The sequence below is a fragment of the Mobula birostris genome, chromosome 4 (genome assembly GCF_030028105.1).
Source record: "Mobula birostris isolate sMobBir1 chromosome 4, sMobBir1.hap1, whole genome shotgun sequence".
NCBI lineage: Eukaryota > Metazoa > Chordata > Chondrichthyes > Myliobatiformes > Myliobatidae > Mobula > Mobula birostris.
Window position 1 is genome coordinate 43883590 of NC_092373.1, and position 13243 is coordinate 43896832.

Consider the following 13243-nt stretch of genomic DNA (forward strand, 5'->3'; position numbering starts at 1 on the left):
ACACACATTCTTTTTCTCTCTCTCCTTTTTCTCCTGCTGTCCCTCTCACTATACCCCTCGCCCATCCTCTGGGCTTCCCCTCTCCCCCTTTTCTTTCTCTCTAGGCCTCCTGTCCCATGATCCTCTCATATTCCCTTTTGCCAATCACCTGTCCAGCTCTTGGCTCCATCCCTCCCCGTCCTGTCTTCTCCTATCATTTTGGATCTCCCCCTCCCCCTCCCACTTCCAAATCTCTTACTAGCTCTTCTTTCAGTTAGTCCTGACGAAGGGTCTCGGCCCGAAACGTCGACTGTACCTCTTCCTAGAGATGCTGCCTGGCCTGCTGCGTTCACCGGCAAGTTTGATGTGTGTTGCTTGAATTTCCAGCATCTGCAGAATTCCTCGTGTTTGCGAAATTAGCTGGGGTTCCCTTTGTTTATTTGGGACACTCTGCCACTCAATTGGAGTAGGAGACTGTTGCTGAACAGTTCCTCACTACCGTCAGTCACATGCATTTGCATGTCCATTAGACACTATACCGTGCTTAGAGCCATCAGTTTTAAATAGAGTCAGTTGTGTGTGTTTGTGTTCAAAAAGCAGTGGTTTCTGTCACTGGTCGTTGGTGAGAAATAAGTAAAGACAATTCAGAACTGTTTTGCTCACCACAGTTTCAAACATTCAGGTTGGAGATGTCAGAAACGAGTGGGAGTTAAAATGAAATGATTTCACTACTTCAGCAAATTAGGAATTACATGGAATTAAGGTATCGACAGTCATCTTGAATGTTACAATAAAAGTAAAGATTTGGATTATGCAGTCATCGACAGCATTGTCCATTATCTACACTAGGTGTCCGTGCTGATTTTGTTCATTTAGAGTCAAACAAAAGAACACGGCAGGATACCCTGGATGAATTCCCTCAGTGATAACTATTAGAAACTAATACTTCTTTTGTACTACTGTGGAAATATTGGTAATGTTCTAATTTCTTCATTTCATTTAAATACTCAATTTCTCACACAGTTTGTCTTTTCTGTACTTTTTGCTATTTCCATGAAACTTCAGCTGATTGGGGCAGCTGCTTAAGTGGGCCAAAATATACTGGTCCCAATATGACCCAATTAACTAGAATCAATTTTATTCTGATAACTTTGTTTCCAGCCAGTATTTTATATTCTTCTATACAACTCTTAAAACAAGTAAATAGTTGTGTGCTCTTTTTAAGTATAAGTAATGTTAAGTGTATTAATTATTATTGAATGCATTGACTGTTGACATTTAAGACTACTTGAAAATATCCAATAAACTGCTAATGTTCCCATGTTATACATGTGTTCCTGTTCTCGCAAAATCACAGAAATAAATGGGTAGCTCAGAACTTTCCACTACCTTCAAGCTACTTTTTGTAATCTATAGTTGGATTTTAAGTGTTTTTTTTATTTTGTAAACCAGTTTTCTTCATCACTTAAGCTTGTGTAACCTTTTGGATTAGAAGAGCATGTTTAATGTAGAAAATGGTCTTCCATATCACAGCGGGTGAGAAATGACATGGCTCAAATGGCCGATCATGCTGTGTATATACATCTATTGATGCTTCTGGACACATCTTCAGTGATGTTCCTAGAATCATCGGGTGCTTCGGGTCTTTCAACATCATACAACCTCCTCCAGGTGACCCAGCCGGGGCCGATCAGACCCCAACTTGTGTCCAGATGGCTAGCTACTTATGACTCCATGGCTCCCCTCTTTTGAGCCACAGCCATCTTGAGGCCCTCTTTGCTGCATCGGTGGTACTGCGGATGGCTCTCCTCTTCCTCTCTCCCTCGATGCCCAAAATGCTGAAGGCTCTAAGTAAAGAACGGGCTACGAATCCCCTACAACCAACCTCCACTGGGAGACACCTCGCTCTCCATCCAGCCTGATCATAAAATCCAGAAGACACTTGAGCAGTGGTTCTTGTTTAATCGCATAATTCATGCAAACAGTGACCAGTTGCCATCAAAATGGAAGACATGCTAGCCAAAAATACAAGTTGTTACAAAATATATTGAAGGTTTTATTAGTATTTGGACCTAACACTATTACATTCCTAAGGAAGCTTATATATTCTTGTTTTTACAGATTGCGCCTGGCAAAGATGAATGATGAGATGCGAGAATCTGAAGGTCTTGGACAGTCAGGTCAATATTCTAGTAACAGTCATACAGAGATGCAATATAAAAAGTGCATACAGGAATTTATTAGTTTGCAGCTAGAGGATTCTTGAATCACCCTGAAATTAAAATGGTCATCTAAAGATTAGTTGTTGGGACAGGAAAAGTTGGAGACAGGTGGTTACTTCAACCAATCAAAGGACCAATGTTTTGACCTGCTAAATCTCAAAAAGAGAATCTTTTAATCAGGAAAAAAAAATGCACGCCAAAGTTTTTTGGCAAATGTAAATCATGCTGAGTACTGCACCTCAAAAGTTTAAACCAGTATCTGCAAAGTAATATTTTCCTGAAAAATTTCTGTATGTTTTGGTTTTCATTGTTTAACTTGAAATTAATGTTAGATATTTAAAATAGATTTTAAAATATGAATGTAAATTTTATTGCTGAGTTGAGTCATTTTTATTTTAAAGTGGTGAAAATAAGAAGTCAGGGAAGAATTATTGTGTACCTCAGTTTCAGAGTTTGTATTCCTAATTTTCTCACCGAATCTCGCTACCCCATCAAAGGCACTGACTTTTGTTTTTGCAGTGAAATAAGCTTTGTTACTTTGCCCAAGTAATAATTCTTTTTATGTAAAACAATACAAAGGTAATTGACTGTAGAGTGCCTTGCAGTCAATTCTAAACCACGTTTTTATTCCTTCGCTTGCACTTTGCAGAAGGAATCATTGGGTAACAAAGCAGGAGCAGGGATTATGGGTTATTTTCTTTTCAGGTACAAGGAAAATATTATTTCAATTTCCCGTATTAACCTTCACTTTTTGATACATTAATAACCCATTTAACCATTCTGAACTACATCAATTTCTAGTGTTTGCTTTTTGCACTTTAGCACAATTTATTCCTAATTGGGAAAGTTTAACATAAAAGATGGCACTAAGCCTGTTGCTAGGAAATGCACGATACCATGAGCTTGCTAACTCTACAATTTTCAGCAGCAAATCATTAAGTTATACACCACAGAAACAGGCCCTTTGGCCCAACTTGTCCAAGATTCCCATCAATGCAAGTTCCATTTGCCTGCATTTGGCTCATATCCCTCAACCTTTCCTCTCCATGTACTGTGCAGATACCTTTTTTAAATGTAGTTGATTTCTCAACATCTTCCTCTATCAGCTCTTTCCATATTGGTTGAAAACGTTGCCTTTCAGAATCATATTAAATCTCTCACTGGTCACGTTTAAACTATGCCCTTCTATTCTTCATTCTCCAACCCCGGAGTAAAAAGACTGTGCATGTTCAATCTATCTATGCCTCTCATAATTTTGTACACCCCTGTAAGCCCTTCCCTCATTCTCCTGTGCTCCAGTGAAAAAAGTCCCAGTCTGCTCAATCTCTCTCCATTACTCAGTCCCTCTAGTCCTGGCAACACACTCACGACCGGAAGTTTGGTTGATTGCCAAGCTTGGTAAAATGTGTGCAGACGTTTCAGCTCCAATCAAGAAGCCATCATCAGTGCATAGTTGAGGGTGTTGTCTCCTCAGAATGCCAGCTTATATACTGCTCCAGGATCCTAATGGATATTGATTAGAGGCCGTGATCTGGTTGGCTGGTTCAAAACACTAAACAGTTCAACAGTACAAGATTCTGATTGGCTAGCTTCAAGGGAGGTCCTTTGGAAGTGTTTGCTTTGCTGTCCAGATCCCGGGATTACTGGCGATTTGTTGATTGTTGACTTCGTTGTTTATCTTTTCTCCATAAGGGTTCATATAATGGATCTATGTCGATGTGTTCGTTGATGGATCTGTCTATAGAGAACCACACTTTGAGAAATTCTCATTCTTTTCCTGTTCTTGTACAAGTCAAGATTCTGGCTGTCATCTAGTTGAAATGGTGTCCTGCTTCATCTTCATGAGCTGATACTAGCAAGAGTGATTCGTGCCTCTGCTCACTAGCTGATGCTTGTGTAGCCTGTTCGATAGTTTTCTTCCTGTTTGACCAATGTAGTACTTGTCACAGTCACTACACTGGATTTTGTAGATAGCATTTGTTCAATCAGTCTCATTTTGTTGTGCTTTGAGTTTTGATAGGTTCCTTCTCAAAGTTAGTCTGTTTGTAAGCAACTGTGATGTTGTGTTGCTGAAGCAATTTTGCTGTCATTTCCAAGATGTTATTTATGTACAGCAATAAAATTTGTTTATTTGTCATTCGAGTAATTTATGTATTTGGGTTTCTGACCTTGAGGCATGTTCGGATGAAGCTTCTTGGATATCTGTTCTGTTGAAAGGTCTTGAAGAGTCTTGACATAAGCGAGAAAAGAATGAGAATTTCTCAAAGTGTGGTTCTCTACAGAAGAATCCATCAAGCAACACATCAACATAGATCTGGTATATGAACCCTTATGGAGAAAAGATAAACAACGAAGTCAACAATCAACAAATCGCCAGTAATCTCAGGATCTGGACAGCAAAGCAAACACTTCCAAAGGACCTCCCTTAAAGCTAGCCAATCAGAATCTTCTACTGTTGAACTGTTCAGTGTTTTGAACCAGCCAACCAGATCTCAACCTCTGATCAATATCCATCGGACCCTGGAGGACTATATAAGCCAGCATTCTGAGGAGACAACACCCTAAACTGCACACTGATGACGGCTTCTTGATTGGAACCGAAAGGTCTGCAAACATTTTGCCAAGCTCAGCAATCAACCAAACTTCCAAATAGCCAACCTGAGCTACCAATATTCCACAATATTTCAAACCCTCGTAACTCTTCCTTGCACTCTTTCCAGCTTAATGGTATTTTTCTTAGAGTGTGACCAAAGCTGAACACAATATTTCAAATGTGGCCTCACAAATACCTTGTACAACTGTAACATAATATCCCACCACCATTTCTCAGTGACCTGACTGATGAAAGCCCTCTTGTCAGAAATTGCCAATTTGAGAGAACTATATATTCTCCAGGGCTCTACCCGTCACCATGAAGATCCTACCCTCAATGTTCTTCCCAAGTTGCAATACCTTGCACTTACCTGAATTAAACTCTATTTGCCATTCCTCAGTCAACTCACACAGTTGATACAGATCTCTCTATATATCCTGATGACCATCTTTACTGTCAAAGACACCAACCATTTTAGTTCATCTGCAAATTTACTAGATATAACTATTTACTTTCTCATCAAATCTTTTGTAGATAACAAAAAGACTAGCACTAAGCCCTTGTTTTTAAAAAAAAACTCATCATGGGCTTCTGGTGCAAAAAAAAAGTCTTTCACCACCACGCTCTGTTGTCTACTATCAAGCCAATTCTATATCCCTGGATCCCAAGCAATCCAACTTTCCTTGGCAGCAACCATGTGGAACTTTATCAAAGGCCTTACGAGTGCCATGTAGACCGTGGCTCTCCCGCACACAAAGCTATACTGACTATCCTTGAATCAACCCCTGTCTTTCCAAATGCTTGTCTATCATGCCCCTCACAATCCTGTGTAGTAATGTACCTACCACAAATGTCTGCTTGCTAGTCTGTAGTTCGTTGGTTTTTCTTTGCAGTTCTTCTTAAATTGGTTAGTCACCCTCCCATCTTCTCTCACTTGACCCAATACTGATGATACATGTATCTCAGCCAGGGCTTCCACAACTTCTGTAGCTTCCCACAGTATTCTTGGATATACCTGATCAGGCCCGAGAGATTCTTTAACCTTCATATATTTTAAGACGTCCAGTCCTGCTCTGCTGTAATAAAGACCACCTCCCAGACCTCCCTATTACTATCTCAGTCTCCTAAGTCTTCATGTTTTTCTCCACAGTTTAAAAAAAGAGGAAAAGATACTCAATCTTTTCCTGTAGTTCCACACAATAATGTCCACTTTAGTGTTTGAAGGGCCCTATTTTCTCCTGAGTTACTCTTTTTCCCTTAATATACTTATGAACTCTCTTCAAATTTTCCTTCGTCTTCTCTGCCAAAACTATCTCATGCTCTCTTTTTGTCTTTCTGATTTCTTTCTTGCGTATAGTTCTGCAACCCCTATAGTCCACCCAGGATTTACTTGATCCTAACTGCCCAAGTTGCACTCAGGAAATTTTCCAGGACAGATTTCACAAATTCCATGCCTATCCAGGCTGATAGTATTTTCTGAGTAGCCCAGACAATATTGAGGACATTAAAATCTCCCACTAATACAGCCCTATTATTCTTTTAACTATTAGCAATTTCTCTGCGCACCTATTCCTCAAATTCCTGCTTGATATTGGCTGCTCTAAAATACAGCCCCATAAGAATGACCATCCCCTTGTTTCTAAGCTCTACCTATATTGCCTCACCGATTGATCCTTCAAGCATGTTGCCTCTGAATACTGCTATTGCGTTCTCACTTATCAAAAAGGTAACACCCCCCCCCCCCCGCTTACCTGTACCTTTGTCACGCCTGTAGCTGGATGTCCTGCTACATTATTTTTAATGTTTTTAGTTAATTGAATCTAAAAATATCTTCTCCAAATTTCATTCATTTATGAGCCTATTTCACTGTATGCATATAGAATTATTTGTTTTTAATTAATTTTCACTTCAATTTATATATTTAATCGTAAGGGAAGAATGCTCAACAGTGACGTTTTGAAATTTGACATCAAAACTAGGGAATGAGATAATGGGATAGGATTACGGTTGATGTGGGCTAAGGGATCTATTCCCTTGCTATATCTCCATGCCTATATAATTATTGCACAACTAAGGAAATGAGTAATATCAGCAAACATTACTGATACTGAGAATTTCCTATATTCCATTTACTGCTGATGGTTATAAATTTGCCATAATTACTTAATGGTTTCTGAAGGCTACATCTAAAATAAACTGCAGGATATATAATGTACTGTTAAAAGCTAAAGCCATATGTACTATATCTTGTGCAATGTTTATAGTTAGGTTATAATTGTACATCACTAAAACCAAACTGGTGCTAGCAAATACATCTGTTTCCTATTGTTACCTTTATTTTTGTCTATTTTTGCAAGTATACTTTTGAATGTATATTGTGTGCCTTTTTCTGTTCTTAATCTGGAATTATAATGCAGTATTTTTGTATACATCTTGTATGTACTTTCCTGCACTTTAAATGTAGCATTACTATAAAGGAAATACAGTCACTAATGTAAATGTTGACCTAAGTGAACATTCCAAAGTGTATGCTATTGTAGAAATCAACAGAACAATCCAGCTCTTGAGGTAGTAACTTGATATAAACTCCTGTGGTTGTAATGATGTTTGTAAAACTGAATTGCAATTTTAAAACTCTGGCTATAACTTTTGATAGTTTTACCCTAGACTTGAGTTTGAGGCTAGTGCTGATATCAAGGATGTTTGGCTGCAATGATCTAGTGGTTTCTGTACTCAGCTGGTATTTCATTTGGGGATAAGCTATGGGAAATCCACCAGTTATATTGAAGAATACAGAATAATTACTGCCACTTATTTCTTTTATGAGCTCACAATCCATTTGAACTGCTTTTAACAGTTGTACCATGCAGTTCTGGTTTGCAGCTGATTCTCCAAAAAAAAACTATGGCTTCCTAAATATTCTGAATTATTTTTCTAAAAAAAAGCAGATGAACTTTGGGAACTTGCTCATCTGCTTCATAACCTGAGTAGTAGACAATTTCAGTATTTACCTATAAATGTCTTCGTATGCAGCTATGATCTTAAAGGTTTAATATAAAATTGTCAGGTGATGGCTGCACAATTTATTTTTCTCAAACTTTGCAGATTTTAACATATGACTGAATTGAATTTTTGAATGCAATCGTAAGCCATAAGAAATGGTTCAAATGAAGAAAAAATGCATGTGCTTGTATTCAGACTTGTGGGGAATATTTGATTGTGTGTGCGTGTGTGTATAAATGTACATATATAGGGAGAGAGAGTTTAGATTTATAGCTTGCAAATAATTGACTGCTTTTTCTCAAGTTGAGTATTGACTTGAATGTATATAAATCACGTATAAAAATATATTTTCTGTCAAAAGCTGAACTCCAAAATTGTTCTCCACTTAGTTGGTGCTGATAGCATTATTCTGGTTAAAAAGGGCACCTGATTTCACTAAAGCTTTGTTCTTCCCTGTTTTGAAGTACATTACTTTTAATGTAAATTAATTAAGGTATTAATAAGGAAAGTTACCTATTGGAGATAGTAAATTTAAGTGAATAATGCCAGTATTTCACTTTTTACTGCTAGATGGGAGAATTAACAAATGCCAAAACAATTGGCCAAGCCAAAGCATTTGTATTACTGCGGAATGCATTACTGCCAAATGTGGAATCAGTTATATTCTTTATGAACATAACTGATCTTTCCAAACTTCATTGGCAGTTTTCAGACTTCTTTTTCCCAAAATCTTTGATATGCAACAATACTTTGTGTGTTAGGAACATGAGATTAGTTGAATATGTGCCATTAGTGTGAAAATGGGTAAACTAATCTTGTTGACTTCATTAAATAAGCTGTTTCTAATACAACATGCATGAGGGTTGTGAGTGTTAGTTTTAGAATTGCCAGAAATATTCATTTATGGTATCTCAATTCTTAATTAGGCACTTTGGCCCGTTAGTTTAATTCTTTCTATCTTTGATTATTTTTCAACACAAAGCACAATTTTTGATTGAGGAGGCAAGCAGAGAGCTACTGTCAGATCCTCAGTATCTTTGAAAATATGAGTTCTGGAGAGTGTGTGTATTATACCCATAGGATTTGGTTGTATTTTCTCTCTTTTTGAACTGGTGTCTCTTTGTTTCTTACCAAAGCTGTGCAGAAAAGATTTTCAAAAAATCAAGATGACTGTCAAACTGCTTCACCTATATGGTAGTGTTTATTGAGCATTTCACAGGCTGAGAAGATCAGGTACCAGTGGATATTATGTAGTAAGAAGCTAAAAAAAAATTGATGCCACACAGTTTTTGCACAGGGTTGGAGGGAAGTATTGGCATTGATAACAGATGTAAGTCATTTTAAATGTGACAGCATGTTGTAGGTGAAATGCTGTAAGAATCATTGGGCCTTCGGCTATTTGCAATCTGTATTTTATTACAAAATGGAATATATATTTTAAGTGGTAAAAATCTAGTAAATATTGGTGCAGAAAAGGACTTTGGAACATGAAAGGCAAATTTCAGAAATGAATTATTCAGGAGAGCAAGTAACTACGAGCATATGTTGTGTATTGGCCTTTATTGCTGAGTACTTTATTACTTGGGTACTTCGGCTTTGTTAACACCATTCCTGGATGACTGTGAAATTTTGGTCTCTACCTATAAAATAGGTACGTGTTTTGCAAATAGTGTAGTGTAGATATACTAGATTGATTCTGGAGGTGAAGCACTTGTCTTTTGAGGGGAGAGTGAGTCAACATAACTGAAATATATCAGGTTCTGTTAGGGTGGATGGGGAGACATTTCTCTCAGCATAGCAGTGTATGTAGTCTCAGGTTAAGGGTCATTAATTTAGAACAAATGAGAAATTTTGTATTAATGTTGAGAACCCTTGAAATCCTCAACTTCAATATTGTAGGTGCAATTGCTGAATGGATTTAATCCTATGATTCATTTATTTTTGGACATCAAAAGAATTCTGGGTCAGGCATAAAAATAGATGAAGTGGAAACTGCACAGTCTTGTTACGTTGAAACTGGATTCAAGAGGCAGTTAACTTACTGATTTTTATTTTTTTTTACAGTCCTGCATTCTAGGTTTAGAATTTGGGGATATAGGAAATTATGATTATATGCAAATACAAAGCATCATTAAATGATATTAAACTTTGGTTCTCTGCCACTTTACTGGAAACACCAGTGGGTAGTTCATTCTTGCAGTGGAAAACATAGGGACTGTACTAACTAGATTGCTGTCTTTTGAATGATTCAGAACAGTATTTTGGAGGTAAAATTAGAAGGGAAAATAATCTCTCTCAAATGAAAAGGGAACGTATTGAATGATTGGGAAATTTTGCAGTTAAAGCTTTCTTATTCTTTCTTATGTGTCTCTTGATTCTTGCACTCCTGATTCCAACATTGCTGCTTTGAGGTTCATGCAGGTACAGTAGTCCTTTCTTAAGGTGCAGTGTATATATTGTTCTCCCAATATTGTGAGTCATTCATTTGCCATTGCCAGACTCTCTTGTTTGTCTTTGTATGTCAAGCTGTTTTTTTTTTCACCTTTATCTGAACCTAAATTTGTGGCCAATTACAGTTTAAATTCTGTATATGTGAGTGGTGACAATTATGTTGAATTGTTTTTATTAATCTAAGCAAATTACATCAATCCCATTGTCCTTTTAAGACACTTCATGGCGCAAGATGTATGCTACCCATTTCCCTTGTTTGTGTTTTCTTTAAAGGATGTTGAAAGTTTGGCTATTACATGTCTTTTTAAGAGCTGTTTCATGACTGCTTCCAAAATTCTTAACTTTGCAATGCAAGCAGCTGTTTATTTTCTGATTTCATGTACTACATCAGATGAGATGAGATTTGGAAGCTAATACTTGAATTTAACCTTTGTGATTGAGTGTCATGTGAAAATCTTAGTGAAAATCTAAAATTCTGCGTATGCTGGATATCTGAAACAGGATCTGTTGGAAACACTCAGTAGGCCAGGCCACATCTGAGAGAAGAGTCACTGAGTGTGGCACAGTCTCTTTGGCTCAGCTGGTCAACGCTGACCAAAATTCCCATCCAATCTCAAACTGTTTGGCACATATCCCTTTATACTGTTACTATTCATGTACCTTCCTCAACCACTCATTCGAATTGTACCTCCTTCAGAGTGGAAATGTTGCCCCCTCAGGTTCCTATTAAATTTCTCCCCTCTAAATACATGTCATTTAGTTCTTGATTTCCCAGCACTGAGGAAAATGACAGTGCACATTCACCCTATTTATGACCCTCATGATTTTGTAAGTCTATAATATCATCTCTCAGTTACCTACTCTATAATGAATAAAGACCCAGCTGCTTTACTTCTCTCCGTAATTCATTCCCTTGAGTCCTGGCAAAATCCTTGTAAATCTCCTCTGCACATTTTACAGCTTATTAGCATCTTTTCTACTGCATGAAAATCAAAATTGAACACACTATTCCAAAATACAGCCTCACCAGCATCTTGTACAACTGCTACTTAACATCCCAATGTCTGTACTCGGTGCATTGGCTGATGAAAGCCACCTTTACCACCCTGTCTACCTGTGAGTCAGTGTTTCAAGCCAGAGACTTTTCAGTTCTGACACAGAGGTTGTAAGGTTGCAGGGACAGAAAATTGGTTGACTGGTAGGAGGCAAAGAATGGGAATAAAGGAGGTCTTTCCTGGTTGGCTACCAGTAACTAGTGGTGTTCTGCAGGGTTGATGTTGGAAATATTACTTTTCACATTATACAGTATGTCAGTGATTTGGATGAAGGAATTGATGGTTTTGTGACCAAGTTTGCAAATGATACAGAGATAGGTTGAGGGGCAGGTGTTGTTGAGCTAACAGGGAGTCTGTAGAAGGACTTAGTCAGATTAGGAGAATGGGCAAGGAAGTGGCAGACGGAAGATAGTGTAGGGAAGTGTATGATCATGCACTTTGGTAGAAGGAGAAAGGTGTAGATTATTTTCTCAAGGGGAGAAAATTCAAAATTCTGAAGTGCAAAGGGACTTGGGAGTCCTCGTGTAGATTCCCTAAAGGTTACCTTGCAGGTTAAGTCAGTGGTAAGGAAGGCAGATGCAATGTTAACATCCATTTCAAGAGGTCTAGATGATAAAAGCAAGAGTGTAATGCTGAGTGGTTGAGGCACTGGGCAGACTATATTGCCTGTAATATGCTGTAGGTTTTTTATGTTTCTACTATACTTGAAGTACTGTGAGCAAAGAAAGGATGTGCTGGCATTGGAGAGAGTCTAGAGGAGGTTCATGAGAATAAGCCCGGGAATGAAATGGTTAATGTATGAGAAGCATTTGACTCTGGGCCTGTACTCTCAGGAGTCTAGAAGAATGATGGGTGTTTTCATTGAAACCGACCGAATATTGAAACACTTAGATAGTGGATGTGGAAAGGATGTTTCCTATAGTGTTTTCTATCTGGTCTAGAGCCAGCAGGCACAGCCTCGGGAAAGAAGCATGTCCCTTTGGAACAGAGTTGGGAGGGAATTTCTTTAGCCAGAGGGTGATGAATATGTGGAACTCTTTACTGCAGAAAGCTGAGGAAGCAGAGTATTGGGTACATTTAAATCAGATGTTGATAGGTTCTTGATTAATAAGGGCGTCAAAGGCGGCAAAAGAAAGGGGTTGAGAGAAATAATAAATCATCCATGACATAATGGAGTAGCTCAATGGATCAAATGGCCTAAATCTGCGCCAATGTCTTATAGTCTTATGGAAGGTGGATGTTTTTATAGGGTAAAGCTCAGGTAACCATGGGGATACGCTGTACAAATTTCTTGTTTTCAGTTCTGATGAATGGTCTTTGACCTGAAACGTTGACTCTGTCTCTCTTCACACAGATGCAGTTTGGCCTACTGAATATTTGAGGATTTTATGTGAACACCCTTACTTAAATTGTATGCTGCAGTTCTTCTAGTTGTCCATTGATATCAAGTATCTTGATTGTATTCCTTCCACCTCACTTTATTGCAACTGTTTGATTATCTTACTGAAGCTTTCCAAAACACTTTTTAAAAAAATGTAGCAATTTAAATTAAACAATGTTTCAGAGTAGAAATGGCCACTGAACAGTTATTGTGTCGAGAGTTCAAAGAAAAAATACTTAGAAAGAAAGAAACAGGAAAGTGGTGTTTAGAGGCTTGAGCCAGGATAACCACAAATTATCCTGGCTCAGGCCTGAATGCCTCTGAAGTCCCTATTAATGGTGGTCCTTTGGAGCCCAGCTCTTTAGCCTCTGCCTGTATGCAGGTAGGAGAAAGACACCCAAGTGTTCAGACTTTCTGAAATGACGTCTTGGCATTGTAGGCACTCTTTATTATAGTATAGCTGTGGTGTAGTGTTTGGAATGTCTGGTGCTACAGTTTACATGCTGATGGTATCTGGGCAGAGATTTGTTCAAACATGCCTGATTGAAGTCCCAACTAT

The 13243-nt window shown here is 38.1% G+C and overlaps 1 protein-coding gene across 2 annotated transcripts in view; it reads left to right on the forward strand.

Annotated features, from left to right (window-relative positions):
- Positions 1-13243, forward strand: part of LOC140196307 (arf-GAP with coiled-coil, ANK repeat and PH domain-containing protein 2-like) — a 134916-nt gene that overhangs the window by 119065 nt on the left and 2608 nt on the right. For both annotated transcript variants that reach the window (XM_072255281.1, XM_072255282.1), the window contains one exon: positions 2101-2159. In XM_072255281.1, the coding sequence (XP_072111382.1) occupies positions 2101-2159 (59 nt within the window). The remainder of the gene's footprint in view (positions 1-2100; positions 2160-13243) is intronic.